Here is a 27,923-nt window from a genome sequence, read left to right as displayed (position 1 = left end):
GAGTTCAGCATCTACGTTCCTTGGGAGTTTTAAGGGATTTCTGACTTCGGCCAGGAAGACTACAGCTCCCAGGAGCCCCTGCGCCGCGTCACCGGACTACAATTCCCAGGAGACTGCGCGCCCCAGGCTGGCCCCACTCGGCTCTCATTCCAACTTCCTTCCGGGTCGCAAGGTTACGTCCTGCCTCCACCTCTCGTCCCGCCCCCCCCGGCCTCCCCCGCCACAAAGACAGCTTTTGAGAAAGTCCCACTCCAAATAGTTGCCTTAAAGTCTCCGTATTTTTCTGACTCGCGTGTTACGTGAAACTTCATCCTCAGGTTTAGCCATACGGTCCTTCACAGCGTCCTCCACAGGGAAGGAACCCCGCGGGCCTACCACTCCCAGGAGGCACCGCGCGCGCCCGGAGGACTACGACTCCCGGGAGGCAGCGCGGCGGGCGGGGCTGCCCGGGGCGGTGCCCGCAGGACCCCGGAGCAGGCGCGGGCTGCCCGGCGCGGCGCCCGCAGGACCCCGGCGGCTACCCATGCTGAGGTGAGTCCGCGGGAGCCGCCGCCGCCGCCGCCGCCGCCGTCCCGTGCCCGCCGCCGCCCCGCGCGGCCCCGCCGCCGGCCAGGATGCTGGAAGAAGCGGGCGAGGTGCTGGAGAACATGCTGAAGGCGTCGTGCCTGCCGCTCGGCTTCATCGTCTTCCTGCCCGCCGTGCTGCTGCTCGTGGCGCCGCCGCTGCCCGCGGCCGACGCGGCGCACGAGTTCACCGTCTACCGCATGCAGCAGTACGACCTGCAGGGCCAGCCCTACGGTGCGTGCGGCCGGCCCCCGCGGGCCCCGGGACGCGCCGCGCCCGCCGGCCCGGCTGCAGCCCCGCCGAGCCCCGCCGACTCACCTGCGTGCCCGCGCCCCGCCACGCGCCCGGCTCTCGGCGCCCCCGGCGCTGCCCCGCAGCCCCCGCGCCGGACAGGGCGGCGCGCCCCGGATCCCCGCGCTGCGACCCCCCGGCCACGCTCCCGCTCTGCTCCGGGCCTCGTCCCCTCTGTCCGATGCGCAGCCGGGCCGGAGGCGCACTGCCCAGGCCCCCTTCCCGCGCGCCACCGGCGTCCGTCCTCGCCGGGTCGTGCCCCCGAGCCCCGAGCTCCCCCTCGGCGAGCCCGGCTGGAGGCCAGCCTCCTCGCTTAGTTCCTGCCAGGCGGAGGCAGCCGGTGGGCAGGTCCCGCCAGCCCTGACCGTCCTCGGCCCCCTGGGGCACCCCGGGCCGTTCTGTTCAGTGCGGGTGTTCCGCGGTCGGGGGCTCAGAGCTCTGATCGCTCACCGGGCCTGGCTCCCGGCGAGGCCCACCTTTCCAGGCTCCCTGCCCTCTGTGCCCACCTCACGAGCCAGGCACCCGTGGCCCATTTTAGTCCCCGTGCCTGTGGGCTCTTGGGGGTCCTCGGACCCTGCGTGTGGACCTTTCCTTCGGTGCACACCCACCCCCTGGTCTCGGCCTCCGGGTCCCGCGCGCTCCCTCTCCCCGGGAGTCCTGGATCGCCTCTGGCCCTTCTGTCCTCTCCCTCAGCCCCCCCCCCCCCCCCCCGGGCCTGGATCCAGCACGAATGTCCCCTCCAGTCCCGTCTGCCGTCCAGGTCCTGATCCCAGCCCCTGCGCCTGGATTCTGACCCCCGTAGCTGTATCTGGTGTTGGCCGACCTGCTGGCCTCCGGCTTTTCCAGCTTGCGGCCTCAGGTCCCTGCGAGAAGGGAGCCCCCTCCCCGGTCCCCGGTCTCTGCTCCGAGCCCATCTGCTCTCGGACGGCGCCCTCCTGTTAGAACATCTCACGCTCAGCCTGAGCCCTGTGGACCCCCAGCCAAGTCCTTGGGGAGCCCCCGTCCCTGGAGGCAGGTCCAGACCTCCCCTCACGTCCCTCCTCACCCCAAAGGCCGTGGCTGTTGAGAGCAGTGGTTGTCAACCCCGTGGTCGGTCATCGGGTGACGACTTCATGGTTGTCACAAGTTGGGGGTGGGTCCTGGCGTTGAGTGGGTGGGAGCCAGGGATGCCACAGCACCCAGGATGCCCCCCACAGTGACCCACCGGGCCCTGCATGCCCACAGCGCCACGGGGCCGACCATGGGTGAGTGATGCCCTGGAACCTGAGGACGCAGGCTCTGGAGGGGTGGGAGGGAGGACCAGGAGCCCCTGATGTCGTGGGCCCGTTTTCACGGGGTGTTTCCCGTTCTCCTGGGTGAGGGTCTTTACCAGCGGCGTCTGGTGGAACTTTCTGGGGTGGTGGATGTGTGCTAATGCGGGAGCTGAAGTTTCGAGTGCTGGGTGGTTGCGACGAGCTGAAGTCGCCCGGTGTGGCCAGTGGCTGCCGTCCTGGTCTAGACCTTTGTGGGTTTCCCAGAGGAATCTCCCTCCCCAAGGCCCAGGTCCCAGGACTTGAGATAACCCATTTCTCGGGATCCGAGCTGGTTTCCATACTGCTTTCTCTTCCTTGTCCTCCCTTCCCTGGGTCCATTGTCCCCAACCCTGGGGTGCCCTCCCATTCCTTTCTGTGACTTGACATGTTCGCCTGCGTGTCCTGGTCCCTTGCTCCGAGCGAGAAGCCCCGGGGCAGCCTGTCTCACGCGCTGCGTCTGTGAAGACCTTGGGCTCTGGGGGCGCGCACAGGGCCTGGGGGCGGAGGCCCACCTGCCCCAGCCAAGGGCTGCCCATGGCCCGGCTCTCCACGTGCAGCTCACACCTCCCGGCCCTGGGCCAGGCACAGCAGGCACGTTCACCTGGGGAGAAGCCGAGGGGGTGCCGTTGCCCATGGGGGAGGTGGGTGGTTGGAGGCGGAGCCCCTAGTGGGGCTCAGGGGAGCCCTGGCCTCTCCCGGATGGCGTTGTCCCCGAGAGCAGCTCTGCTGGGTCATCGTGATTGCGGGCTCCCCTCTCGGTGCCTGCAGGCTCCCCGCCCCCTGGTGCAACCCCTGCTCTGGGTCTCTCTTCTTTCCTAACTTCCTGTTCACTCTTGAGAAATGCAGGCCGACTGGCTGCTGGGAAGAAGAGGGTGTGCTCTGTGCCGCGGGGTGAGCGGGGCCAAGGGTAATCCGCGGGTGCAAGGCCGTGGGGCGTGACCTCAGCGCTCCCGCCTCCGCCCGGCAGACTCTGGCCCTCCCGGGTGCCCGGGCTGCACAGAGCGGCAGCTCCTCGCGGTCTCACCGGATCCCCTGGGCTAAGGCAGGGCCCCCCAGCACCCGCGTTCGCCTCGTCCCCCCTGTTGTTGTGAATAAAGCTTTGCTGGCACGTGGCCTCTCCCACTGGCTGGCCTGCGTCTCAGGCCGTTGAGACCAAGCCCGTGTGGGGTGAGAGCAAGGTGGTCCTCGGCGGAGCAGCGCCCCACCCCTGCTCAGGTCTGGTCCTGTGGAGAGAAGGGGGACTTCTGTCCGGGTGCCTGGTGCCCTGCCCTGTGGCGTCTGCCCAGCCTGCCTCTTCCTGTCCGGACGGGGCGCGGGCTGCAGCTTCCCAGCAGCACGAGAGGGTCTCGGCCCTGAGGGACCCACGTCCACCCAGCTCTGCCCTCCCCCCACTTGCCTCTCCCTGGCTTCCTCTGGACAGCTGAGGCTGCACTCCGGCCCTGCAGGGGCACCCGGCGGAGGACGCACACAGTAGGCCCTGCGGGTGGCCCTCCCTGTCCACACCCCCGCTGATCGGGAGCGCCTCTGGGACGCGGAGCGGCGGGACAGGTGGGGCCCTGGGAGCTGGCTTCCCGGCATTCCAGGAGCTTCAAGGACGGCCTGAAGGTCTGCCGCACTCTCCCTGCTCAGCCCTCCGGGGCTCTCACGGCCAAAGCGGCCTCAGAGAAGAGGCCCCTGGAGGGCTGGGAGGCGAGAGGCAGGGACCACGCCCTCCAGCCCTGGGACCCGTGGCCCACCCGCTCCTGAGATGGCCTGCCCCTGCCCCTGCCCAGCCCCACACCACCCTCCCGCCTGCCTGGCACCTTCCTGGAAAGCAGAGGCGGGGACCTGAGGGGGCCCCTTGGTGACCTTGTGTAGGGCCTCATCTGTGTGGATGGGCGCTGCCTCCCCCCTACAGCCTTGACCTCCAGGACCGCCGGCCCGAGCTCCTCTCAGGGAGCGGGACCTCTTCTCTGCGTCTTTCTTTTGAGGGCTTGTTGTCCGCATCCCAAACTGCAGACCCCATGGCAGTGGGCGGCGGGGGGCGGGGGCGGGGTCCGGTTCCCCAGGAACTCGGGCTGGAGCTCTCTTCCTGATTTTCTGGAGCTTTCTTCAGCCGTGGGGATGTGGAGCAGGGGCTCCCGCCCGGGGTAATACTATCCCAGGGGACCCTGGGTGACGTCTGGGGACATCTGTGGTAGTCGCGCCGGGGAGAGCTGCCGGCGGGACCAAGCACGTGGGGGATGCTGCCCGGACCCCCACAGTGCCCGGGGAGGGGGTCGCGACTCACCGGGGTTGGAGTGGACCCTGCACCGCTAGGCAGTGAGGGGCCGGCCGTGGTGGCCGTGGTGGTCTTCGGCTGGGGGTCCCGGTGCCCCACTGAGGGAGGCCCTCCCTGCCCTCCCGCAGGCACGCGGAACGCGGTGCTCAACACGGAGGCCCGCACCATCGACGCGGACGTGCTGAGCCGCCGCTGCGTGCTCATGCGGCTGCTGGACTTCTCCTACGGGCGGTACCAGAAGGCCCTGCGGCAGTCGGCGGGCGCCGTGGTCATCATCCTGCCGCGTGCCATGGCCGCCGTGCCGCAGGACGTCATCCGGGTGAGTGTCCGCCCCGCCTGCGGCTGGAGGAAGGGCGCGGGGCTGGGGGTGGGTGGAGGCCCTGGGCGCGGCCCTGGTCATCACCCCCTCCCGTCCAGACGGATCCTGTCCCCGAGGGCCACCGGCCGGGTCTGGGCCCATCTGTGCACACAGGGGTTGGGGAGCTCCTGGCATCCCGTGGGTGGGGCTGGGGGCGCTGCTCAGTTCCCCCAGCACCCAGGACACCCACAGAGTGACCTGCCCAATGGCCACAGTGCCCGGGGCAGAGGGTATCCTAACAGGACCCGAGAGTCAGCTCGGATGAAGACGCTGTGGCCGACGAGCAGGTGGCGGGTGGTGGAGGGGCCTTCATGCTCACCGACGTCCTGTTCGGTGCCGGGCACCGTGTGCCCATCGCTGGTGGGGGTCCGTGCCATCAGACCAGGGTGCCGGTGTCTGTCATCTGCCCACAGCGACGGGTGTGACAGGCGGTGGGGCTGGGAGCAGCCCACGGGGACACCAGGTCTGACCCTGACCTGGCTGGGCCCTCGTCCGATCTCCCGACCTGCTTGTTCCCTGATGGGTCCCGCCTGGGGCGGTGGGCGTGCCGCCTCACCCGTCCCTCCTGTCCTGTTTTCCAGCACAATCCTGGCCCTGTTGGCCAACTGCGGAGGAGGTGTGCCCGCACCCTGGGGACAGGCCCCTGGGCAGCCTCTTGCCCAGCCTCGGAGCCCCCTAAACGGGTATCTCTTCCCCAGCAATTCATGGAGACCGAGCCAGAGATGCTGGCCATGGAGACCGTGGTTCCTGTCTACTTCGCTGTGGAGGACGAGGCCTTGCTGTCCATCTACGAGCAGACGCAGGCCGCGTCCGCCGCCCAGGGCTCTGCCTCTGCCGCCGAAGGTAGGCCCCGGCTGCAGGAGCGGGCGGGCTGTGGCCACACCAGGCCGCTTCTGGGGTCCCCTCTCCCGGCGAGCACGTGGCGCGGTACCCAGCCATGCGGGTCAGCGGGCCCGACCCTGGCCCGCCCCGCCCCTGTCTCGGGGCTGCAGCCAAGGCTGTGCGGTTTCCGGCCCCCAGTCCCCCACCGCTGCTGATTCCATGCGAACAGCAGCTTGAGAAATGCTCCTTTGAAGGGAGGGCTGTCCCCGCCGGCCTCCGGCTTGTCGAACCTGTGGGCGTCCGGTGGGTTTTGGTTGTTCTACCTGCTGAGGACAGGGCGTCCCGTCATGCTGGAGCCCGTCGGGACAGCCGTGTCCTCGGGGAGAGGAGGACACAGGTTTCTTCTGCTCCGGGGACCGGGGACGTCCGGGAGCTTGGCGCAGGGGCGGGTGGCTGTGGGGAATGCGCTGGCAGAAGCAGTCGAAGAAACGGCCCAGAGCGGCGGGCGGCACCGGACGGCGGCGCTCGGAGTCCCCCCTGCCGGCCAGCCTGGGGCTGCGCGGTGGGCGCAGCAGCTCTGGCGCCGGACGCCGGGCCCTTCCCCGGGCGCGGTCTCAAGTTGTGCCCCAGGTCACGGGGTCGGTTCTGCATACAGCGGGGCTTAGACCGGACCCCTACCGTCTGAGGCGTGGGGGCCGCGGGGAGGCCGGCTCGGGCCCCGGAAGCCCCAGCACGGGCTGACCTCCCCCACCTGTCCTCAGTGCTGCTCCACACCGCCACGGCCAACGGCTTCCAGATGGTCACTAGCGGGGTGCAGAGCAAGGCCGTGAGTGACTGGCTCATCACCAGTGTGGAGGTGAGTGCCGGCCCTGCCTGCCACACGGAGACCTGGGGAGGGGGGCACCGGGCTCCCTGAGCTGACCCCCACGCCTCCCCCCGGGGGGAACCTCTGATCGGGACATTGGCCCGGTCTCCCACCAGCCCCGCCGCACGTCAAGCCTCCTCGTCCTGCCTCAGGGGCCTTTGCGCCGGTGGTCCGTGCCTGGCAGAGAGGTTTCCCTCGCACGGGGGCTGCCCCTTCTCGTCATGTTACAGCGTTCCCAGTGTTGCATTCCTAGGAACTTTCTGGGGCCGCACACCCCCTGTTGTTCAGAGCTCTGGGTGGGGAAGTAGCGGGTTCAAGCCGCGAGCCAGACGTGAAGGAGCCGAGCCTGCCCTCACGCCCGGTGGCGGTGTAACAAGTGTCGAGGGCACAGGTGTCCCCGACTCTGCCGCTCTCTGTCCCCTGTGCACCTGGGGAGGGGGGCGGACAGCAGGCCGGCGGTGGGGTACGCCCCGGGCGGGGGAGGGCGGGGAGCGGAACACCGTGGGGTGCGCAGTGTCTGCTCCGAGCTGTCCTCCCGTCTGTCGTGTCCGCACACCGGTGACAGGGTCTCCCCGGCCATGGAGGCGCAGGGCTAGGGGGCGAGGGACGAGTACTCGGTGGCGGCCCGCCAGCCTGCTCGTGCCCGTGTGCCCGAGTCTGGAGCGGGGGCGGCCTGCCCTGTGGGAGCCCTCCAGGCAAGGCCTTTGTACACGCCTGGGCCCGGAGCCCTGCGCTGGACCTGCTGTGGCTTCACTTTCTCGAGTGACGGTCCCACCTGGCGCGTCGGGAAGCCGCGTGTCGTCTGTTTCTTTCCCGTCAGCCCGAGTGCCAGAGGCGCTGAGACCGCACATCGCGGCCTCTGTCGTGTCCTTGGAGCCTAACCAGGGTTCTGGAGCACAGGGACTCTCCGCGAGCGCACGTCAGGGAGTGTGCAGGACCCCGGCCGGGTGGCTCACGCCTGATGGTGCTGGCTGCTCTGCTCCCACCTAGTGTCGGCGCAGGTGGGACTCGGGCAGACCCAGGCTCGCGGCCTCCCTGTCCAGGACTGAGTCCGCCTCTCCATGAGCGCCTTCTGAGCTGCCCCGTGTGCCAGCGGCGGCAGCGGGCAAGGTGCCCCTCCTTCCGTGAAGGCCTCACTGGCAGGTGCGGAGGTCTGAGGGCAGCAAACGGGCACTTAGACACAGTGGAGAAGGGCTCTGGCAGGACAGTGGGTGCCGCCCGCTAGCAGCCCCGTCCCCTAGTGGCCCCATCTGGCATGTGCAGGGGCCCTCGGGGACGTCCAGGTTGCAGGCCTATGGCAGTTAGGACCGTGCCCGGCCCAGGGTTTCCTGGGCTGCCCTGCACAGACCGGGTGCAGGAGGAGGGCGGGCGGGTCCGTGCAGCTGGTCGGGCCCATCCAGGATGTGGGGAGGCCACCGCAGCGCCTATGCCGTCAGTGAACCTAGGAGGAATCCTTCTCTTCCCGCTGTGTGAGGGACTGTGGCGGTCTGGGCAGGGAAGGCCCCAGGGACCAGAGGCCTCGTAGTCAGGCTCCCGAAGGTCGGGTCGGGCCAAGCCGCAGCTGGCCTGGTCGGCTGGAGTCAGTAGCAGCTGGAGCCGGCCTGGCTCCTGGGGACCCTGCTCGCCACGAGAGGGTCTGCGCCAGCTGCCAGCCTGGCTGCCTTGGCGTTTACTCCTGGAAACCCCTGCACCGCCCTGAGCCCTCCGCGTCCCTGCTGTTGGCGCGTGGGTGGGGGTGCTGGGCTGGCCCCTGCTCCTCTGCGCCACGTCGGGCCACGTCTGGCCACCCGGCCAGCCCTAGCCTTGGCCCATCTGTTGGGAAAGGGGCCCCGAGCCCCTAGAGGCAGAGGTGTGGCCCCGGTCTCGCGCGTCCACAGTCTCGCGCTAGGATCCGCAGCCAGCATGTGGCTTCGGGTCTCCGGCGGCAGCGGGGAGGCTCGCACCTTCCCTCCGACACGGCCAAGGCCTTCGCAGAGCTCGCCCTCCGATGGGAGGCAGGAAGATGGCCTCAGCCGTGCGCCGGCACAGACCCCTGGGCCGTGCTGTGGGACCCCCTCTCTGTGCCCCGCGAGTAGCTCTCAGACGGGGGGAGGCGTGGAGGCCGAGGCATTGCTGATGGGGGGTCGTTTTCGCTTGTCCCACACGTGACTTTAGCGAGGGCCAGTCCCTATGTGAAGAGACTCCAGCTGGGCCGTGGGCGCCGGGACCTGGACTGTGGCCCCGTCCTGTCCTGCCAGCACCCTCGGGGGCCTGGGGCTCCGTGCTGAAGGGTGGGCTGGGCTCCGGGTGGGGCAGCAGGCCATGGCCCTCTAGACCATTTCTGCAAATCAAGTTTTATGGACACGTGGGCACAGCCATTCGTTCCCGTATCGTCCGTGACAGTCCGCAGAGTCGGGAGCACTGCCCTACCTGTGAGCGTGGCCCGGGCTGCTTCTGGCCTTGGGCCCGGCCGGCAGCCGCTCCCAGACTGTGTCTCCGCAGGGCCGGCTGACCGGGCTGGGCGGAGACGACCTGCCGACCGTCGCCATCGTGGCTCACTACGACGCCTTCGGAGCGGCCCCTGTACGTATGCGCGCGCTCGCCCTCCCCGTATGCGCGCGCTCGCCCTGCCTGGCTGCTCTGGCCGAACCTCGGAGGGCCCTGGGGCCGCGTGTTCTCCTGAAGCAGAAACAGGCTAATCGGAGGCAGCTCCCGTGGCCAGAGTCCCACGGCAGATAGGAGGCCGGGCCGCGGATCGACACCAGGTGTCCCTGTCCGTCCCCAGGCCCAGGTGCGGGGATGTACCGGGAGGACCCCAGGGCCCAGCAGATGGTCGTCCCCACGGCCCTTGTTTGTACGGACAGAGGACAGAGGACAGGAAGCAAAATGAGCTCACCTTGGGTGTGGGGGGGAGCGGGGGGGGGGGAGCGGGGGGGGGACACAGGCCGGAGCTCCCAGAGCTCTCCCTCGGGGTGTCCCACCGGACACGCTTGGTTCCCTCCAAACGAGACAGCACCGTGCGTGTGTGGTTATGGTCTCCAGGGGCTGGCAGAGACCCAGCGCCGGGTTCTCTGCAGGGTCGGTCTCGCGGCCCGTCAGCCCGACGTGGGGAAGGGGCAGGTGCTCAGCCCAAACCTCGCGTCTGCACAGACAGTCCAGGGACCCAAGCCCCCTGGCAGCGAGGCTGGCCGGAGCCCGCAGTCCGGTCCAGACGCCGCGGAGGGCCAGCCTCGCGAACCCGCCTCCTCCGGGCCATGCTCTCCGAGCCCCGCCACGGCGAGGTCAGGGCTCACGCCAGAGCGTGAATGGTGTCTGCTCTTCCTCAAGGAGGTCTTGTTTTGGAAGGAAAACCACCCTCAGGCCAATAGCGGCCTGAGGTCCTGACCAGGGGACCCACAGTGCGGCTGTCCCAAGCGCTACCCCGCCTGGGACGCCAGGGCCTCAGCGGTCCGTGCAGAAGGCTCAGCCTGGTCCTCCTGTCCTCTCCTGTCCGCCCGACCGGCAGCCCTTCGAAATGATTCGTCCCAATTTCTACCTCCTACCACAGAGGTTGTTTTTTTTTTTAAAGACTCTATTTATTTATTTGACAGAGAGAGATCACAAGCAGGCAAAGAGGCAGGCAGAGAGAGAGGGGGAAGTAGGCTCCCCGCTGAGCAGAGAGCCCGATGCGGGGCTCGATCCCAGGACCCGATCATGACCTGAGCCGAAGGCAGAGGCTTAACCCACCGAGCCACCCAGGCGCCCCGTAACATCTAAATTGTTCCTTTAAACCGCGTAGTTTAGTGGGACACTCAGATTTGTGCAACCATGGTCACTGACTTCCCGAAGGTTCCGTCTCCCCTGCACGAAGCCCTGTCCCCATCAGAAGTCACACCATATCTGCGGTCCCCTTCCCGTCCCTGGAGAAGCCTGGTCAGGGCATGTCACGCGTGGACTCACACCCGTGTGCCCTCCTGTCTGGACCCCCCCGTGCACGACCCTGAATTTTTAATAAATCGATGTGTGATATGTCGGCGTGTGGACCCAGACCTTGGGAGGGTTCCAAAGTCCCCTTACCACGTGGTTGGGCACGTTTGGATCGTAGGAGCTGGATGGGTCGGGGTCTGTCCCAGTGGAGGGAACCCGCTCCGAACCCCTCGCGTGCTGCGCTCCTGGGGCAGGTGCTGACTCCAGACGGAGGCTGGGCCGGGAGCCGTCTGGTGGCGAGGCGGGGCTGTCCGGGCCCGCTCTGGCTGCTGCGATGGGGACCCCGAGGTGCCGGGCGGGACCTGGGGCTCATCACTGGCCTTGTCTCCCGCAGTGGCTGTCACATGGTGCGGACTCGAACGGGAGCGGCATCTCTGTGCTGCTGGAGCTCGCCCGCCTCTTCTCCAGGCTCTACACCTACAAGCGCACGCACGCTGCGTACGGCCGGCAGGAGGGGCTGCCGGGAGGGCGGGCTGCTGCCTGTCGGGGTCGCGCACCCCGGAGTAACAGGGTCCGGTCTGCTCCCAGGACCTCCCCCATGGGCCTGGAGCTGAGCCCTGCCCAGATCCTGTCCTGCAGGCCCACAGGGTCCTGTCTGGGGGCATCTGTGGTTGCCACCCTAGGGGTGCTCCTGGCTCCGAGGGAGTGGGGGGCAGGGGTGCGGCCCCACCATGCTGGGACGGGGAGACCCTGCTCTGGGGGCTGGTCGGGATTCAGTACCGGCGGGGGGACCGCCTGCTCGCCGGGGTCCTGGTCCCTCTCCTTCACCGCCGACCCCCTGCTGCCCCCACGCCAGGTACAACCTTCTCTTCTTTGCTTCTGGAGGGGGCAAGTTCAACTACCAGGGCACGAAGCGGTGGCTGGAGGACAACCTGGACCACACAGGTGAGCGGCCCCTGGGGGAGCTGGGGGGAAGGGGTGCCGGGGTCCTTGCTCCCCGCCCGACCCGACCAATGCTGCCATCCTGCAGACTCCAGTCTGCTCCAGGACAACGTGGCCTTCGTGCTGTGCCTGGACACCGTGGGCCGCGGAGACCGGCTGTACCTGCACGTGTCCAAGCCGCCGCGGGAGGGGACGCTGCAGCACGCCTTCCTGCGCGAGCTGGAGGCGGTAGGTGCCTTCCCGCCGCAGCTTGGCCCGGGGCCGCGGTGGGGTCCAGGGCTCGGACGCTCCCGGCTATCCGGGCCCCGTGAGCATCCGAGAGCCGAGCCGGGGCGGGACCGCGGGGGCGAGCGCCAGCCTGACCGCCCCCGCACGCAGGTGGCTGCCCACCAGTTCCCGGAGGTCCGGTTCTCCATGGTGCACAAGAAGATCAACCTGGCGGAGGACATCCTGGCCTGGGAGCACGAGCGCTTCGCCATCCGCCGGCTGCCCGCCTTCACCCTGTCCCACCTGGAGAGCCACCGCGACGGCCAGCGCAGCAGCATCATGGACGTGAGGTGAGCGCGGCCCCCGGGCCTCCCCTCTGTCTGCCACCACGGGGGGTCTCTGCGGGGCCGCGGCGTGGACAGACACTGGAAGGAGCAGAGTGGAACGTGGGTGGTGGGGAGGGCGGCGGGCCTGAGCCCAGTGTCGGGGGAGCTGGCGGCGGGTGACCGAGCCCCCCCAACTAGGGACGGGCACGTGGGAGAGGTTTGGGGTCTTCTGGCCCCCCCACCTGTGACCCTCAGATGCCGAGCACTGCGGTCTGCCCTGTGGCTCAGAGCCCGTGGCTCCTGCCCCTGGGCCTTCGCACGGCCACGCGGAGGCCTGGAGAGGTGCCCCGTCTCCTCACCCCTCCTCGGAGCCCTCCCCACCTCTCCTTCCTCGGGTTAGCTCTCGTCAAGATGCCGGGCTCCTCTGGCTTCTGCCAGTGGAGGATTTCATTTCCCGTCCGTGTCTCCCAGTGGAGTGTCAGCGCTCCGCAGGGCCAGGGTTTATGCTGGCCGTGGGGCTGGGGCTGGGCCGGTCTGGCCATGGGCACTCTCTGGCCCCCTTGGGCCTGGCCCAGCTGCTGGCATGTGTCTGCTGCCGGGTGAGCAGCTGGGCCTGGAGGAGGCGCTGCCTGGCTCCAGGCGAGGCCCAGAGAGAGAGCAGCGGTGGGCAGGGCTGTGGACCGTTCCTGGGGCATCAGGGCGGCTTCCTGGAGGAGGTGATGCTGGAGCTGAGGGGCATGGGCCGGAGAAGGGGGCTCCAGGGTGGAGGGAGTGAGAGCCGAGGAGAGCGCTCCCCCGGCTCCCCCCGGCGGCCCAGCCCCCTCACATGCTCCCGGCAGCAACCAGTGGCCGGCTCTGTTCTGCACCCAAGCCCCTTTTCCGGGTCTGCGTGTCGCCAGCTATACTGGGTGTCCCCTGGCCTGTGGTCCCCCAGTCTTTGCTCCCGCGGTCACAGATGGTCTCCACCTTTCGCATGAGGACATCTGCTGTCCCATGTGGAGCTGTGCTCCGGCACTCACCATGTCCGCGGACGCCTGGCTTCCAAATCAGGCCCCGTTCCTGGGTTCTGGGTCGGGGTGACCGTGGGTAGTGCCGTTCGCCCCCTTGGCATCACCTCAGCCCTGCCTGCGACCACAGCGGACGGAGGTCCCCCAGCCACCCCCACATCCGCAGCGAGGAAGCAGGCCCAGGGCCGCGGTCCTTCCGGCAGACGCGTAGCGGGCGCCCCCCGAGCAGGCCGCGGCCCGTCTCCTGTTGTCGTTGGAGACACGGCTGTGCTCTGCCGGTGAGCTTGGCGGCCGCAGGTTCCAGATGCCCACGCGCGTTTTTCCCACCCCTGTGCTAAGGTCCCGGGTCGACTCCAAGACGCTGACCCGCAACACCAGGCTCATCGCGGAGGCCCTGACCCGCGTCATCTACAACCTGACGGAGAAGGTGAGGCGCCCCCCGTACCCCCCGGCTCCGGCGCCCCCCAGCCCGTGGGTCGGACTCAGGGCCGCCCCTTCTCTCTCCACAGGGGACCCCCCCAGACATGCCGGTCTTCACGGAGCAGATGGTAACGGCGGGGCCGGGCGGGGCGGGGCGGCAGGGGCGGCGGGGGGTGGTGCCCGTGACCTCGGCCCCCCCCGCAGCAGATCCAGCAGGAGCAGCTGGACTCGGTGATGGACTGGCTCACCAACCAGCCGCGGGCCGCGCAGCTCGTGGACAAGGACGGCACGTTCCTCAGCACGCTCGAGCACTACCTGAGCCGCTACCTGAAGGAGGTCAAGCCGCACCACATCAAGGCCGACAAGCGGTGAGTCTGCCGCTGCGCGGCCGGCCCCCCAAGGGGCAAGGTCGAGCTGGTGAAAGCAGAGGACAAAGAGTAAAATGGGAAGTACAGGGATCCAGTTAAACGGGAGTTCCACGGAAATGAGTGTGTTCTTAGTGTAAGTATATCTCATGTAGCATTTGGGATATACTTACGCCAGGAGCCAGTTGTCTTTCATCTGAAATCCGCACATAACCAACGTCCTGCATTTCATCGGGCAGCCCTAAACCACCCGCTCTCTGGTCCTTCTGTGCCCGGGTCCCCCATCTGGCCTATGCCCCTCCCACCACGGGCCGAGCCAGCGCCGCAGGGCCTCGTGGTAGGGCAGGAACCTGCAGGTGTGCACAGGTGGGAGATAGCCCACACTGCTTGGGGCACCTCGTTGGCCCTCTGCCTTCTCCCTACTCGTGGCGTGCCTGGGAGTCCGGACTCTCGGACAGAAAAAGAAACTGAGGTTCAGAGTGGACCCCCAGCTGTGGAGCCAGGGTCTCTCAATACCCAGACGCCGACCATCTCCCCTCGGTAGTAACGTTCTGTGGACCACTAGACTCACACAATGACACTAGTCCTTTTTTTAAAAGATTTTATTTGTCTCGAGAGGAGAGTGTACATGCACACGGTGGGGGAGGGGCAAGGCAGAGGGAGAGAGAATCTCAAGCAGACGCCACACTGAGCACAAAGCCCGATGGAGGGGTCGATCTCGCAACCCTGAGATCGTGACCTGAGCAGAAACCAAGAGTCAGACACCCAACTGACTGAGCCACCCCGGCGACCCCTCTTCCATTTTTAACGAGTACCATTTGACACCCCAAAAAAACAACAGGGAGTAGAGGCCAGTCCTTGCCCCAGGAGGGTCCGCATAGCCTCGTGCGTGCGCACAGATGGGCACACGCGCGGCCTCCCCCTCCTGAGCTGGTGGGACATCTGGGGGCTGCGGCGGGCCGCGGGGCAGCCGGGTGAGCACGCTGTCTCCACAGGGACCCCGAGTTCGTCTTCTATGACCAGCTGAAGCAGGTGATGAACGCCTACAGGTGAGTGGTGCCCCCGGTCACGGCCCGGGGCGCGTGGTCCAGCGGCAGACCCTCCCCCGACTCTCTGGGGCCCCGCTTCCCCCAGGGTCAAGCCCGCCATCTTCGACCTGCTCCTGGCCGTCTGCATCGGCGCCTACCTCGGGATGGCCTACACGGCGGTCCAGGTGAGCACTGCCGCGTAGAGGCTCGGGTGGGAGGCGGGGCCCCTGCGGGGGTCAACCAGGCCAGGCAAGTCCTCGGCCCTAACCCTGCCTAGAAGCAGGCGACCCCCCCCCGGTGGCCCTCGGGCCTTCCTCGCGGTGGCGGCCCGGCCTCACAGGAGCCTCCCCGCCGCCCCCAGCACTTCGATCTCCTGTACAAAACAGTCCAGAGGCTGCTCGTGAAGGCCAAGACGCAGTGACGCGGCCCCTCGCCGGCGCCGAGCCCCTGCCCGCCGCCCCTCCCCGCTCCCGGCCGGCAGGAGGGCAGGGCTGCACCCCGGGCTCCGCGGCCGAGGCCCTGAATTACAGAGCTTTTCTGTGTTGCTCTGGAGGACCTGGGGGTTCTTTCTCTTTTTTGTCCTCGAACTCCCTCAGAGGAGCTTTTGTTGGAGGGCCCGGGCCCCGGCCTTGGACTTGGGGGCAAGTATGCGGATGAGCTCCCGGCCCCGCTGCCCCCGAGCAGGGCTCGCTGGCCGCGGGATGGCCGAGGAGATGCCCCCCACGTCCTCCACGTCCCTCCTCGTGGCCGTGATGCTGAGCGGGAACCGCAGGCTGCGGGGCAGGGGGCCGCCTTCGCAGGCCCCCCCCCCGCCCCCCCACCCCTGCTCTGGTGACGCGGGTGCTCGTCCTGTCTGAAGAAGGACCCCCAGGTTCCGGCCCGTCCCTCGGAAGCATCGCGTTCCGCCACACTGGCCTGGGCCGAGGGCAGCCGCCTCAGGGTGTGGCCTTGGAACGTGGCTCCCTTGAGCCCCAGTGGACGCTGGTGCCCTGAAGACCCGCGGCCTCCCGGTCCGGCTCCCGCGCCGTTCGCCTGCTGCCCCCGCCCCGCAGGGCCCCGGGGAGCTGGGGCCTGTCCCCCAGGAACCTGGGTACCTTCGGAGCCCCTGGGGCAGGAGGCGGCCCTGGAGGAGAGAGAAGGCCCCTCCCCCTCTGCCCCTTACCTCGGGCTCGCTGGGCCTCCGCCGCCTCATTCACAGAAAGGAGGGTGTGTGCTGGGCCCCCAGGAGGGTGTCCAGGCTTGGGGTCAAGGGAGAGCCTGTGCCGGAGAAGGTGCAGCTGCGGGCCCCACAGGGCTGCCTTTCCCGGGGCCTGGGACCTGGGGAGGAAGGTCCAGGCGTGAACCCCACAAGTCAGGCTCCTTGGAAGGGAAGGGGTGTGGAGGGGCCGTCGAGCGCTGCTGAGACTGATCTCAGGGAGACCCAGGCGAACGGATTCATTAGCAATATAATCAATTAGGTGTTCTGTGCCGGGGGGTTCAGGGTGAGGGAGAAGGGGGTTGGGCCCTGCCTGAGCCTCCAGGGAGGCCTTCTCGGAGGCTCTGGAGGAGCAGCGGACTAGGTTCCCCCGTGCGTCCCCAGCCAGCCCTCAGAAGCCAGCTCACTGCGGGGGACAGCTCCTGGGGGCTGCGCCTCCGCCTCCATCCTGAGCCTCCTGCCTTCGGCAAGCCCCGGCCTCCCTGGTAGGGCTGCGTCCAGGCCCCCCAGGCCCCCCAGGCCAGGGGAGCGGGCCGGCACGGGAGCCACAGCCTTTCCTGCCTGTGTCGCTTTCTCCGCCCTGCTGGGTGGCCTGTCTTCCCCCAGACTGTTTACTGAGTGCCCAGCCAGCCCGGCCACCTCTGGGGGGCAGGACGCGAGGACTGGTGTAGGCTCGTCGCCCCCCGTGCGGGCTGCTGGCGAGTGGGTGTCCTTCGGCTCCGGCTGGGTGTGGGACGCACTTGGACGATCAGAAAATAAAGCCATATCGAACGATGAGCCTCGCGTGTCCTGTCCGGGGCTGGCATTCAGGGGCTGGCAGTTCCTACCCCCTCCTGCCCCCTGGCTGCCAGGTGGGGGTGCAGACCAGCTCGTCGTCCCCTGACCGCGCCGGGCCACAGACGGTGCTGCTCCCAGTGCGGGAGGCCAGAAGTCGGGGGGCCAGGGAGCGGGCAGGCCTGCTTCCTTCCGAGGCCGTGGGGCTTCTCGGCGCACTCGGCTCCCGCCTCCGCCTCCACGCTCTGCGAGGCGGCCTCTCTCTGTCTCGCTGGTAGGGACCCCCACATGGTGTCGGGCCCACCTGCGGGCAGCACCGCGTCCTCTCCACTCATCGCACCTGCAGACCCTCCTTCCTGGTCAGGTCACGCACTGATGTTCCAGCGGAGATGGACTTGGGGGAACACTTTCCACCCAGGACGGGGTCAGCAGGCTGTGCAAAGGCCCGCCCCAGCCGCAAACCAGGCTCCAGGGAGGTCGTGGCCAGGGCGCGGTCACTCAAGGTTGGTGGAGGGGGTGTCCGGGGTCCGGCGCTCTGCTCCAGGCCTGGGAGCCCCCACTGCCTGCCCACTGCACGGGGAGGACCCCCATCTGGGGCTTACCCCTCTCGGGGTCACCCTGATCTGTCAGTCCTCCGGCAGTGACCGTGTGTCCAGCTCTGTGACACTCAGAACAAGGAAAGGTCTGTCCTCGGTGCTTACGCTGTAGGTGCGGGGGAGGACAGACCCCGCGTGGTCTCGGGGTTTGCTGGGGTTTCCGGGAGGCGGTAGGGAGACCCCGGGGGTGAGCTGTGCGACGCTCCCCTTGCGGGGTGCTCACGGGCGCCCTCCGGTGGCCGCCGCGGGGAGGGCGCCAGTGGCCGCGCTGCAGGCTGAGGGCCGGGCTGGCCGCTGGGGGAGGTGGGCAGCCTCTGCATTCCCAGAGCGCGCTGGGTGACCAAGGTGCGCGGGCTGGGGGCCTGGGGCGGGGCGGCTTGGGTCCCCTGCCCCCGGGGTCACAGCCACCTCTACTCAGGCCATCTCCCTTCTGACCCCCTGGGCTGGAAGGCAGTGTCGGCCCCCTGCGTCGAACTCCCCAAAGGAAAACCAGCCAAGACCTGCTCGGGTTAACATACACAGAGGTTTCCTTTTTACCCAGAAAGTTCCCCTGACTGACTTCGACGCCAGGAAAACAAGCCACCGGTGACCCCGGCTGGGCTTTTTCCGTCCGGCTGCTCAGTGCCGGTGGGTGTGCGGGATCTCATCTGGAGAGCAGGGCTCCCGCGTGGTTCTGGGTACGGCTGAGCCTTAGCACCGGCTGTCGAGAGCCAGAGTCCGCCTTCGCCCTGGCACGAGCCGTCGGTCGGCCCGTGCGTGACCTGCCGGGCCCCGGAAGCAGCTAGAGAGCATTACCAAACCGGTCAGGAGGAGGAAACCATCCCGGGCCGTCCTGTAAAAGGCCCCACGCCGTCCAAACCCACGTTTGGACCGAGACGGCGTTTTGCAGGCGAGGCGGGCGTGTGGGGAGAGGCATGCGTGTGGGGGTGTCGTGTCCTGCGAGCCCACGTGGTCCCACCAGCACCCCGGGGCGGGGCCGGCCCAGTCGCGCTCGAGCGGTCGTCGCCTCGTTGCCCTTGGCCTCCCCTGCCCCATGCCGGGGGCCACGCTGGGCCCGGGGATACGCGGGGGCCCCGCTGTCCACTGGAGAAGACGGGGAACAAGTGAAAACAGATGGGGTGTGGACAGTGAGACTCCTGCAGGAGGCTTTTGAGTGAAATTGGAATGACAGGGATTAAGCCATGTGGAAATTAGGGAATAGCGGTCTAGGCATCGGGCATAGCCTGTGCAAAGGCCCCGGGGCAGGACTGTGCCTCGTGGGTGTCGCTGGAGCCAAGTGAGCCATGGCGGGAGAGGGAGTCGGGGAGAGGGGAGGGCCGCGCAGAGGCTGGCGGGAACTAGTAGGGCGTTTGCCGCTCACCCAGTGTGATGGGGAACCGTGGGGAGGAGGTAGGCCAAGGGGAGGAGCCGTGTGGCCTGACCTGCATTTGGAAAGGTCAGTGGCTCCTGGACGGTTAGGAAGATGAGGGCCGGTGAGCTTCAACTTCAATGTCATCAGCCCTGGGCAGCGGCAGCAAGTGACTTGGGCCAAGGTGTGCTCCAGCAAGGGCCCCGTGACCTCCATGAGGACCCCAAGGGGGTGGCTTTGACCTCTCCCCGGGGGTCTGTGTTTTAAGGCGATAAAACAAAGTGAGCTTCCTTCCAGACCCCTCTGTCTCTCCCCAGAGACACTGTTCTCCATCTCTGTCTTTTCTGTTCCTTTTTCCCCCCCATACTCTCCAGTGTGGGGCTTGAACTCATGACCTTAAGATCAAGACCTGAGCTGAGATCAAGAATCGGACACTGAACCGACTGAGCCCCCCAGGTGGCCCTTTTTTATTCTTTAAAAACACTTTTAGGGGTGTCTGGCTGGCTCAGCTGGTGGGGCGTGGGTCTCTTGATCTCAAGGTTGTGAGCTTGAGGCCCATGTTGCGGGTCGAGAGGACTTAACGTGTTTTTAAAAAATAAAAATTTAGGGGCGCCTGGGTGGCTCAGTGGGTTAAAACCTCTGCCTTCGGCTCAGGTCATGATCCCAGGGTCCTGGGATCGAGCCCCGCATCGGGCTCTCTGCTCAGCGGGGAGCCTGCTTCCTCCTCTCTCTCTGCCTGCCTCTCTGCCTACTTGTGATCTCTGTCAAATAAATAAATAAAGTATTTTTTAAAATTTAAAAAAATAAAACAAAATAAAAATTTAAAAGACCGTTTTTACATACATCCTTAGGAACACACGGACCGTATTCAGGACTGTTCTGTGTACGGTTTAAACGTTTTGCATAAACATCATACTGTCCTTGGTTTGTATTAACTTGGCTTTTATAGTTTTCCTTATATACACCACCCTTTCCGCCACCGAATGGTATATTCTGTCCCCAGAAGGTGCCTGGAGTTACGCACCCAATTTCCTGCTGACGGACACACCGCTTGCCCCAACTTCCGCCACACAGTCCTTCACAGGGGCCTTTCGGAGCACCGGGAGGGCCCGGACCTGGTCCAGCCTGCTGCTTGTGGTTCTAAATAAAGTTTTATTGGCACGTGGCCCGCCCACCTGGTTATGTCTCCCCTGCAGCTGCTGGTGAGCTGAGCAGTAGGGACCCTGTGCCCTGCCAAACCCAAAATGTTTGCCACCCAGCTCTTTCCAGGAACAGCCTGTGATCCCCCATCTGCGCTCCGGTTTTCCTCTCTTTCATTGTGGAGGGACCGGCCACTGCCAGAGAGCAGAGTGGACCTCTGGTCCTTTGGCAAGAACACACACTCCTGGCTTCCGAGAGCCACTCTGACCCCTCCAGGAGGGGTGGCAGGGGTCGCTCAAGGACGCGTGGCTCCAAGGGGGCGCAGAAATGTCTCCACCGGTGGCCCAGGACACAAGGGGCATCCTGCGTCCACGCCTGGCACCTGCCCCCAGACCGGAGACCTCCGGGAGGAGCAGGGAGAGGGGCTCAAACCAGATGGGCTCTCGAGGGACAGAAAGGGACGCCGCCCGGGGCTTTAAGAAAAATCCCTGTTTCCTAACTTGTTATTTGGCCATAATTTCAGATCCAGGAAGCGTTCCAGGAATGCCCCGAAGAACTCTTCACTCTCTCCGTGTGCTCTGGGAACGCGAGCGCGTCACGTCTGTGTCATCACTTTTTCCCTTTCCCTGTCTGTCCCCACCGGGCTCACTCCTAAGTTTGTCCCGGGGTATTTCCTAAACTGCAGGGCGCCGCTCCCTCCTCACAGAGCACTCGCCCCGCTCAAGAAGTGGACACAGATTAATGACAGACAAGCGTTGGTCGTTGTCCCCAACAGCGTCCTCCGTGGGAAAGAACATTCCAAGGTCACGTCTGCACTCCGGGTCCTGTCTCTTTAGCCTCCTCTACCCTGGAATGCTCCCCCGTCTTTGTGTCTTACGATCGGGACCCTTTTTGGGGTCCTGGTCAGGTGTCTGTCAATGGCCACAGGCTGAGTGTCCCAGTGTGCCCACACGATCGGGGTCAGCTTCTGTGTCGGGGGTCACAGCCCAGATGCCGTGTCATTCCCAGGGCATGAACCCCGCCCGAAACCGAGATGCTCTGATGGCCGACAAGCCGGGGCGCTTCTCCCTCCGTCCCTCCTACGTTTACCTGCTGGATTAAATGCCCACTTGTGCTTCCAGTTTACAGAGGACAAAAGAGAAATTCAAGCCCGGGAAGGGTCTTGCCCTGAGGTCGAACGGCAAATGGGAGACAGGGCTGGCTTTTAGGTTAAATTCAAAACAAAACGGCGTCATAAAGACCGAATCACTGACCGTAAAATTCACCCATGTCAAGGGTACATCGCAGTGGTGTGTAGTATACTCACAGAGTCGCGCCTCCCTCAGCCCTACTTCCAGAATCTTCCATCACCCCAAGGGACGCCCTGCCCCCACCCCCACCCTCCAGCAGCCGCAGGTTCCCCTTCTGTGTCGGATTTGCCGTCGCGGACACTTGCAGGCACAGGATCCTACGGCTCCGAGCCCGCGTGGTTCCGATGACCAGTCCACGAACACACTGGGGCAGGCTCATTCAGAAAAGAGAATTTATTATCCATCTTCCTCATTCTGACTTGGAAAAAAAAAAAAAACAACAAACCCAACATCGATGACTCCCAGGTTCAGCCTGGCGCGCGCCCGGCCCCATAAAGGGCTCCTCTTGCTCACACTCAGATTCCCAGCGGGAGAATTCAGCGGCCCGGTGGGGCAAGTGGCCACCCCCGGACCCAGGGTCTGTGGCCCACTGTGTGGGGGGGGTTGGGGGTACTGGGGGTGTGGAGGGGGCGGGACCGAAGGGCACTGGGGTCCAACGGGAGGAGGTGAGGCTGCCCGTCACCCGCCCGCCGTGCCCCTGCCCGCAGACGGGCCATTTCCCCACCAGCAGAAAGCCGGGATGTTGGCAGCAGGCGACGGGGGACGGGGCTGGGCAGGTACCCAGAAAGGACAAGGAGCCATGTCTCATTCCTCCTCCTGGGGCTCAGCCCTCTTCATGCTCACATGCGGTGAAAAGTCCAGTGGGGAACAGCGCAGACATCGCCCCAGGCCTGAGGCCCCTCCCCGGAGGCTCGTTGGGAATGCAGAGTCCCAGGCCTCGGCAGGCGCGGGCTCCACATGCCGGCAGGACGCGCAGATGGGCACATGGACATTCTCTGCGCGTCGCCTGCTGGCCCCGGCGCTGCCCGGGGAGGGGGCCGCGTGGTGAGGACGCAGCTGGGCGACTCCGTGGGAACGGCAGCCCCGGAGCTTGGCCGAGGGTCTCGCGTTCCGAACGCCGCCCGGCCCACCCGCTCGACTGCAGCTTCGTGAGACTCGGAAGAGAGCCCAGGGGCTCGCTGTGCTCCAGGGACTGGCCCAGGGAAGCCGTGAGACCGTGAACGTGTTTCCGGCCACTGAGTCTGCCGTAGGCGGTCACGCGGCCCTGGCCAGCTGACGCAAGACGAGCAGGTGTCCCCCTCACGCCTGGCATCGGGGTTTTCCTGTGGGCTTTGCTCTCCGCCCCTTAGAAAGCTACTGCGGCGCCTTCCAGCCCCCTCTTGACGTGTCCTTACGGTTTCCAAAGTGCACGCTGCTGGGTGCTCGAGGGACAGGTCCCCAATCAGACGTGGGGGAGTTCTCAGGGTCCACGCAGGGGCCGGGGGCAGTGCTCAGGGCCACCTCCTGCATGTTTGGGGACGAGGAGTTTTTTGTTTTTTGTTTTTTTAAGATTTTATTTATTTATTTATTTGTCAGAGAGAGAGAGAGAGAGCACAAGTAGGCAGAGGCAGAGAGGGAAGCAGGCTCCCCGCTGAGCCGCTGGAGTCAGGAGAAAGTCTCTCGGGAGCCAGGGGGTCTTTCGCGCCTCTGATGCCTGCCGGCTGCCCTTCTGAACCGGGAGTGAGAGCGTCCGCGTCCTGTTTAAACCCACGGATGAGTATAGTTTTCTAATATCTCATAGATCTGATCAACCTCATTCCCTTTTAAGGCAGCAACGTAGTTTTGCCTTTAAGATGAATTTGGTAAAGCTTTAATTATTTGTCGGAAGAGAGAGCGAGCACAAGCAGGGGGAGGGGCAGAGGGAGAAGCAGGCCCCCCGCTGCACAGGGAGCCCGCTGCGGGGCTCGAACCCAGCACCCTGAGACCATGGCCTGAGCCGAAGGCAGAGGCTTCACCCGCTGAGTCCCCCAGGCGCCCCAGCCTTTAAGATCAATTTATGTAAGTTTGCTTTGTTTTGTTTTGTATTTAAAGAGCTGGTGAGGGCCACTGGGTGGCTCATTCGGTTGGGCAGTCCAGTGCTTGGTTTCGATTCAGATCACGATCTCGGGGTCGTGAGATCGTGCCGGGCATCGGGCTCCACACTCTGCGGGGCGTCTGCTTGAGATGCTCTCCCTCCCTCCCCCTGCCCTCCCCGTGCTCACTCCTCCGCTCGCTCTCTAAACAAACAAATAGAATCTTCTAAAAAAGCTGATTGCAGGGACTTGAACAGATACCCACGCTCCCAGCAGCCCAGGCGTCCACAATGTGTCCATCCTCGTGGTGGAAGAGACACCGGCCGCGGCGTGGATGGGCCCTGAAGACCCGTGAGCCGAGTGATTTGCTGGGAGCCCCCCCCCCCGCCCCCTGCAGCAGGCTGTGCTCACATCCTCTGCTTCCCCAGTGATGTCCCAGCCGGCGGGACCCCTGCCGTGATGCCGATGGCGACCACGTTCCGCCTGCACTGGCTGGAAGCAAGTCAGAGAAGCGGCCGTGGGGACTGCAGATGCACCGGCTGCTCTTCCCGCCCTGCCCTGGGCTGAGCTGCGTCCACCCGGGGAAGGGGATGAACTTCGGGGGCGAGCGTGGCTCGGAAGGTGGGTGGCCGAGTTTAAGCTCCCCAGGGCTGTCCGCGAGCTGGACTGGGCTCTCTCCAGCCCCTTCCCTCCCCACGCCAGTTCATTGTGGGTAGAAGCAAGAGGAAAATGCATCTTTAGCTCACAGGGTGCCTGCTGGGTTTAATTTTTGTCCTTTTCACCAACTCTCCTGGCACATCAGAGGCCCACAGGGCTTCGGGCGCCGTGCTCTGGTCTCCATGGAGACGGAACCTGTCTCCAGCCCTGCTCCACCAGCCGGTCCTGGGGCTGAGCCGAGAACCAGGGGCTGGGCAGGGCCGAGGGGTGGGATGCGGTAGGAGGAGACCCCTGACTCACCGCCACCCCACCCCACCCCACCTCTGCCTCTCAGCCAACCCTGATGTCCTGCCCCGTCCATGACGTCCTGCTTCTGTCTGCGGTTGAACAGGGGCTACTGGCGATGATTATGAAAACAGCGGTTCCCTGAGTGCTAAGAATGTCCCAGGCACTACACGAAGCCTCACCAGTTAGCTCACGGGATCCATGCAGGACAGCCCCCTGTTCACTCCTTGGTGTCACTTGGCAGATAAGGAAAGCAAGGCTTAGCCACCCTTAGGGTGAGGGAGACGGTGTGGGATCGTGGGAAGCGGGTGGGCTCCAGAGTCAGCCGGCTGTGCTCCAATTCCAGCCCTCTCTGTGTGACTGGACCTTTCCGAGCCTCAGTTTCCCCCTCTGCAGAGCGGGTATAGGAACAGTACCCCCCTCCTACGTTTGGTTGCTCTGAGGATTGTGCTGGAGGGACCAGGGTGAGCTCACGTGGGGAGAAAGCTTAAGCGTGGGGGCGGGGGGGGGGCTCCAAAAAACCCAGTCATCAAGATAAAGATTATTTTAATGCAATTTTAAAAAGTCTACACGGATGACCAGCAAATCCATAATTGAACAAAATGTCAACCCCTTAAATAGAACCAGTGATCCCGAGTTTCCGTTTTGGCTCACCTTGGCATTGTGACGGGTTCTGTTTTTGTTTTAAAACAGAATTTTTAATTTAAAATAAAAATAAAACTGGGGCACCTGGGTGGCTCAGTGGGTTAATTAAGCCTCTGCCTTCGGCTCAGGTCATGATCTCAGGGTCCTGGGATCAAGCCCCGCATCGGGCTCTCTGCTCGGCGGGGAGCCTGCTTCCTCCTCCTCTCTCTCTCTCTCTGCCTGCATCTCTGTCTACTTGTGATCTCTCTCAGCCAAATAAATAAAATCTTTTAAAAAATAAAATAAAATAAAAATAAAACAAATTAAAAATTAAAACTAGGACCAGTAACAGTGCCATGCTGAGCAATGGGGAAACTCAGTAATACTAATTCTGTGTTTATTTAGAATTATGGTATCCTGGGGGCGCCTGGGTGGCTCAGTGGGTTAATTAAGCCTCTGCCTTCGGCTCAGGTCATGATCCCAGGGTCCTGGGATCGAGCCCCGCATCGGGCTCTCTGCTCAGCGGGAAGCCTGCTTCCCCCTCTCTCTCTCTGCCTGCCTCTCTGCCTACTTGTGATCTCTGCCTACTTGTGATCTCTATCAAATAAATAAATAAAATCTTTTTAAAAATTATGGTATCCTGTTCATTGTAATTTTTTGCATTTTGATCTTTTAAATAGCCCATTAAGTGCTTTTTATTTATTTTTTTAGAAAGGCTTTTAAAAAAGATTTATGTATTCACTCTAGAGAGAGAGAGCTCGCAAGCAGGGGTGGGGCAGAGGGAGAGAGAATTTCAAGCAGGGTACAGAGCCTGACGTGGGTCTCTATTCTAGAACCCTAAGATCATGACCTGAGCCGAGACCAAGAGTCAGATGCTTAACCAACTGAGCCACCCAGGATCCCTTGCATGAAGTGTTTTTTAAAGATTTTTTTTAAAGATTTTATTTATTTATTTTACAGAGAGAGATCACAAGTAGGCAGAGGGGCAGGCAGAGAGAGGAGGAAGCAGGCTCCCTGCTGAGCAGAGAGCCCGATGCGGGACTCGATCCCAGGACCCTGAGATCATGACCTGAGCCGAAGGCAGAGGCTTAAACCACTGAGCCACCCAGGCACCCCTAAAGATTTTTTTTTTAAGTAATCTCTACCCCCAACATGGGACTTGAACTCGTGATCCCAAGATCCAGTATCCCACGCTTCACCGACCAAACACGTCTGTAAGCGTCTGTTTATTTGCACCCACCCAGGGGGTTGTGTGGATTGGATGAGTCCCTAGGCGTTGGGCACCTAGCATAAAGCCTGACACCTGGAAAGAGCTATATGGTTAATTAGTAAATAAGTATGTAGCACATTAGAATTAAGTTAAAAGGGTATGCATGCCACGGAGGAAAAAGCAAGCCAGAGAAAGGAGATGATGATGGCTGAGTGATTTTAGATAAGACGGACAGGGAAAGTGGTGAGGATCCAACGAGTGAGCCCGCCGTGCACCATGCCATGGGAGATGGCATTCCAGGAAAATGGCACAGCCCATGCAAAGGCCCTGGGGCAGAACGTACATGGTGTGCTGGAGGAAGAGAGGAGCCCCGTGTGACTGGGGCAGAGTAAGCGAGGGGAAGAGAGGAAGGTGGGAGAGCAGGGAGTGGAGGGGTCAGGCCCTACAGGGGCTTTGGGGAGGATTCGGGCTTTAATTTGGGGACATCTTTGGAGAGTTTTAAGGTAGGATAACGTGATAGTCTCCGAGCGGTTGGACCCGATGGGTCAACATCCTTCGATATATTTTGAGTGGTACGTGCACATAGCCAGTGTGAGAAAGACCGTTAGTTCTGGTTGCTGTTGGTGGGGACACAGGGTTGCGGTCTCTTTTCGTTCGTTTGTTTTCTGTTTTTGTGTTGAGTGTCTGTGCGCGCACGGGTTTTGCCGCCGAAACCCCGGGCGAGGATGGCTGCTTCTACCCAGTGAGTTATAAACCTGAAGGTGCTGAGCACCGTGCGCGGCACACGGTGTGCGCAGAGGCTTCCTTCTGGGTTTTGTCGCTGGTGCTGTCAGGACCTCCTGTGCCGCTACAGGCTCAGAGGAGCCAAGGACGGCCCGGTCAAGGCCAGGCGGGCGCCCTGGAGAGCTGCGCGCCACGCTGAGTGGTTTTTCCTGTGCTCGGCGGCGGGAGGAGCGGCGCCCTGGAAGCCAGTCCGCCCTGCCCTCGGTGTCCCCGCCCGCGCGGGGCGCCGGGCACGCGGGGGGCGGGGGCGGGGGGCGGGGGGCGCCGCCGCGGCGAGGCGCGCTCCGGCCGCCAGGGGCCGCTGCGGAGCCGCCCTTTTGTGGTCCTGATGCTGGAGCGAGCGGGCGCGCGGAGGAGGGAGGAGGGCGCGGGGACGGGGCGGGAGGGAGGCGGGAGGCGGCGTCCGTCGCTCCAGCTGCGAGTCCGCCCGCCGCCCGCCGCCGCCGCCGCCGCCGCCGCCGCCGCCGGCTCGGTCCCGCGCCCGCCGCCCGCCTGCGCCCGCCATGGCCCGCCTGACGGAGAGCGAGGCGCGCCGGCAGCAGCAGCAGCTCCTGCAGACGCGGCCCTCGCCCGTGGGCAGCAGCGGGCCCGAGCCCCCCGGGGGGCAGCCCGACGGCATGAAGGACCTGGACGCCATCAAGCTCTTCGTGGGCCAGATCCCGCGCAACCTGGACGAGAAGGACCTCAAGCCGCTCTTCGAGCAGTTCGGCCGCATCTACGAGCTCACGGTGCTCAAAGACCCCTACACGGGCATGCACAAAGGTGGGCGCCCCGGCCCCCTCCCGCCCCTCCCCTCCCTCCCCCTCCCCTCCGTCGGCCTCCCCTCCCCACCTTCCGGCATCTTCTCTCCCCCAGCCCTCCCCTCCTCACCTCCTCCCTCTGCTCGCCTCTGCCACGGCATCATCCCCCCCCCTTTCCACCCACCCCTCCTCCCCCCTCTGGGGGTGCAGCTGACAGATCCGAGCTGGCCCCCTCCCCTCCTCCGCCCCCTCTCGCTCCCTCCCCACCTTCCGGCATCCTCTCTCTCCCGCTCCCTCTCTCTTTCCTTTTCTCTCCTCTCCATCTCCCTCTACCTCCTGTCCTCCCCCCCCCCAGCATCCTTCTCTCTCTCTCTCTCTCTCTCTGCCTCTCCCTCCCATTCCCCCTGGACCCCCACCCCTTCCTCCCTCCCTCACCCACTCTTTCCTGCCCCTTTGCTGGGGGCGCTGCCTGAACATCGCCCCCCCTCCCCGCCCCCCCCACCCCATTCATTGGGCCTCCCCAGGCCCCGTCGGGAAAGTTTGCACCTCTGGACTCCATTGCTTTGGTCATTTTCACAAAGCCAGGCCAGTGGGGCAGGTCCGGCCAGCCGCAGGGAACACGGATGCCCAGGACCCCGGGCTAATCGGTAACTACAAAGAAAGCGGGGTGGGGGTATCAGGGAGCTGAGCGAGGCGGGGGTGGCGGCGGCGGTGGCGCCAGCCTCCCCAGCCTTGGGTGGTTAAAACGCTGTGGTGTG

At 65.0% G+C, this 27,923-nt stretch overlaps 2 protein-coding genes across 7 annotated transcripts in view; both read left to right on the top strand.

Moving 5' to 3' along the window:
* Positions 1-454: 454 nt before the first annotated feature.
* On the top strand, positions 455-16,604 carry NCLN (nicalin). 2 transcript variants are annotated; one of them, XM_082736337.1, is made up of 15 exons: positions 455-798; positions 4,536-4,726; positions 5,464-5,608; positions 6,349-6,443; positions 8,934-9,014; positions 10,732-10,835; positions 11,194-11,282; positions 11,368-11,507; positions 11,658-11,836; positions 13,159-13,246; positions 13,329-13,367; positions 13,447-13,607; positions 14,600-14,653; positions 14,739-14,817; positions 14,994-16,604. In XM_082736337.1, the coding sequence occupies exons 1-15, from the start codon at positions 615-617 to the stop codon at positions 15,051-15,053; spliced, it is 1,689 nt and encodes a 562-aa protein (XP_082592463.1). In that variant the 5' UTR covers positions 455-614; the 3' UTR covers positions 15,054-16,604. The 2 variants fall into 2 exon arrangements, with proteins under 2 accessions (XP_082592463.1, XP_082592462.1); XM_082736336.1 differs by having other exon boundaries at positions 476-798; positions 13,444-13,607.
* A 10,275-nt stretch (positions 16,605-26,879) lies between these two features.
* CELF5 (CUGBP Elav-like family member 5) overlaps positions 26,880-27,923 on the top strand; it is a gene marked incomplete at its 5' end in the record, with an annotated part of 201,459 nt that continues 200,415 nt past the window's right edge. Inside the window, one exon of one of the 5 annotated variants that reach the window (XM_082736440.1) lies at positions 26,880-27,187. In XM_082736440.1, coding sequence (XP_082592566.1) covers positions 26,929-27,187 — 259 coding nt within the window. Of the gene's footprint in view, positions 27,188-27,700; positions 27,813-27,923 lie in introns of those variants that run through there. The other 4 variants (XM_082736442.1, XM_082736450.1, XM_082736441.1 and 1 more) reach the window with 4 other exon arrangements.

The sequence above is a fragment of the Mustela nivalis genome (assembly GCF_964662115.1).
Source record: "Mustela nivalis genome assembly, chromosome: 1".
Taxonomy (NCBI): Eukaryota; Metazoa; Chordata; class Mammalia; order Carnivora; family Mustelidae; genus Mustela; species Mustela nivalis.
Note: the sequence above shows the minus strand (reverse complement) of the source record. Positions and strands in the feature narration are given on the sequence as shown.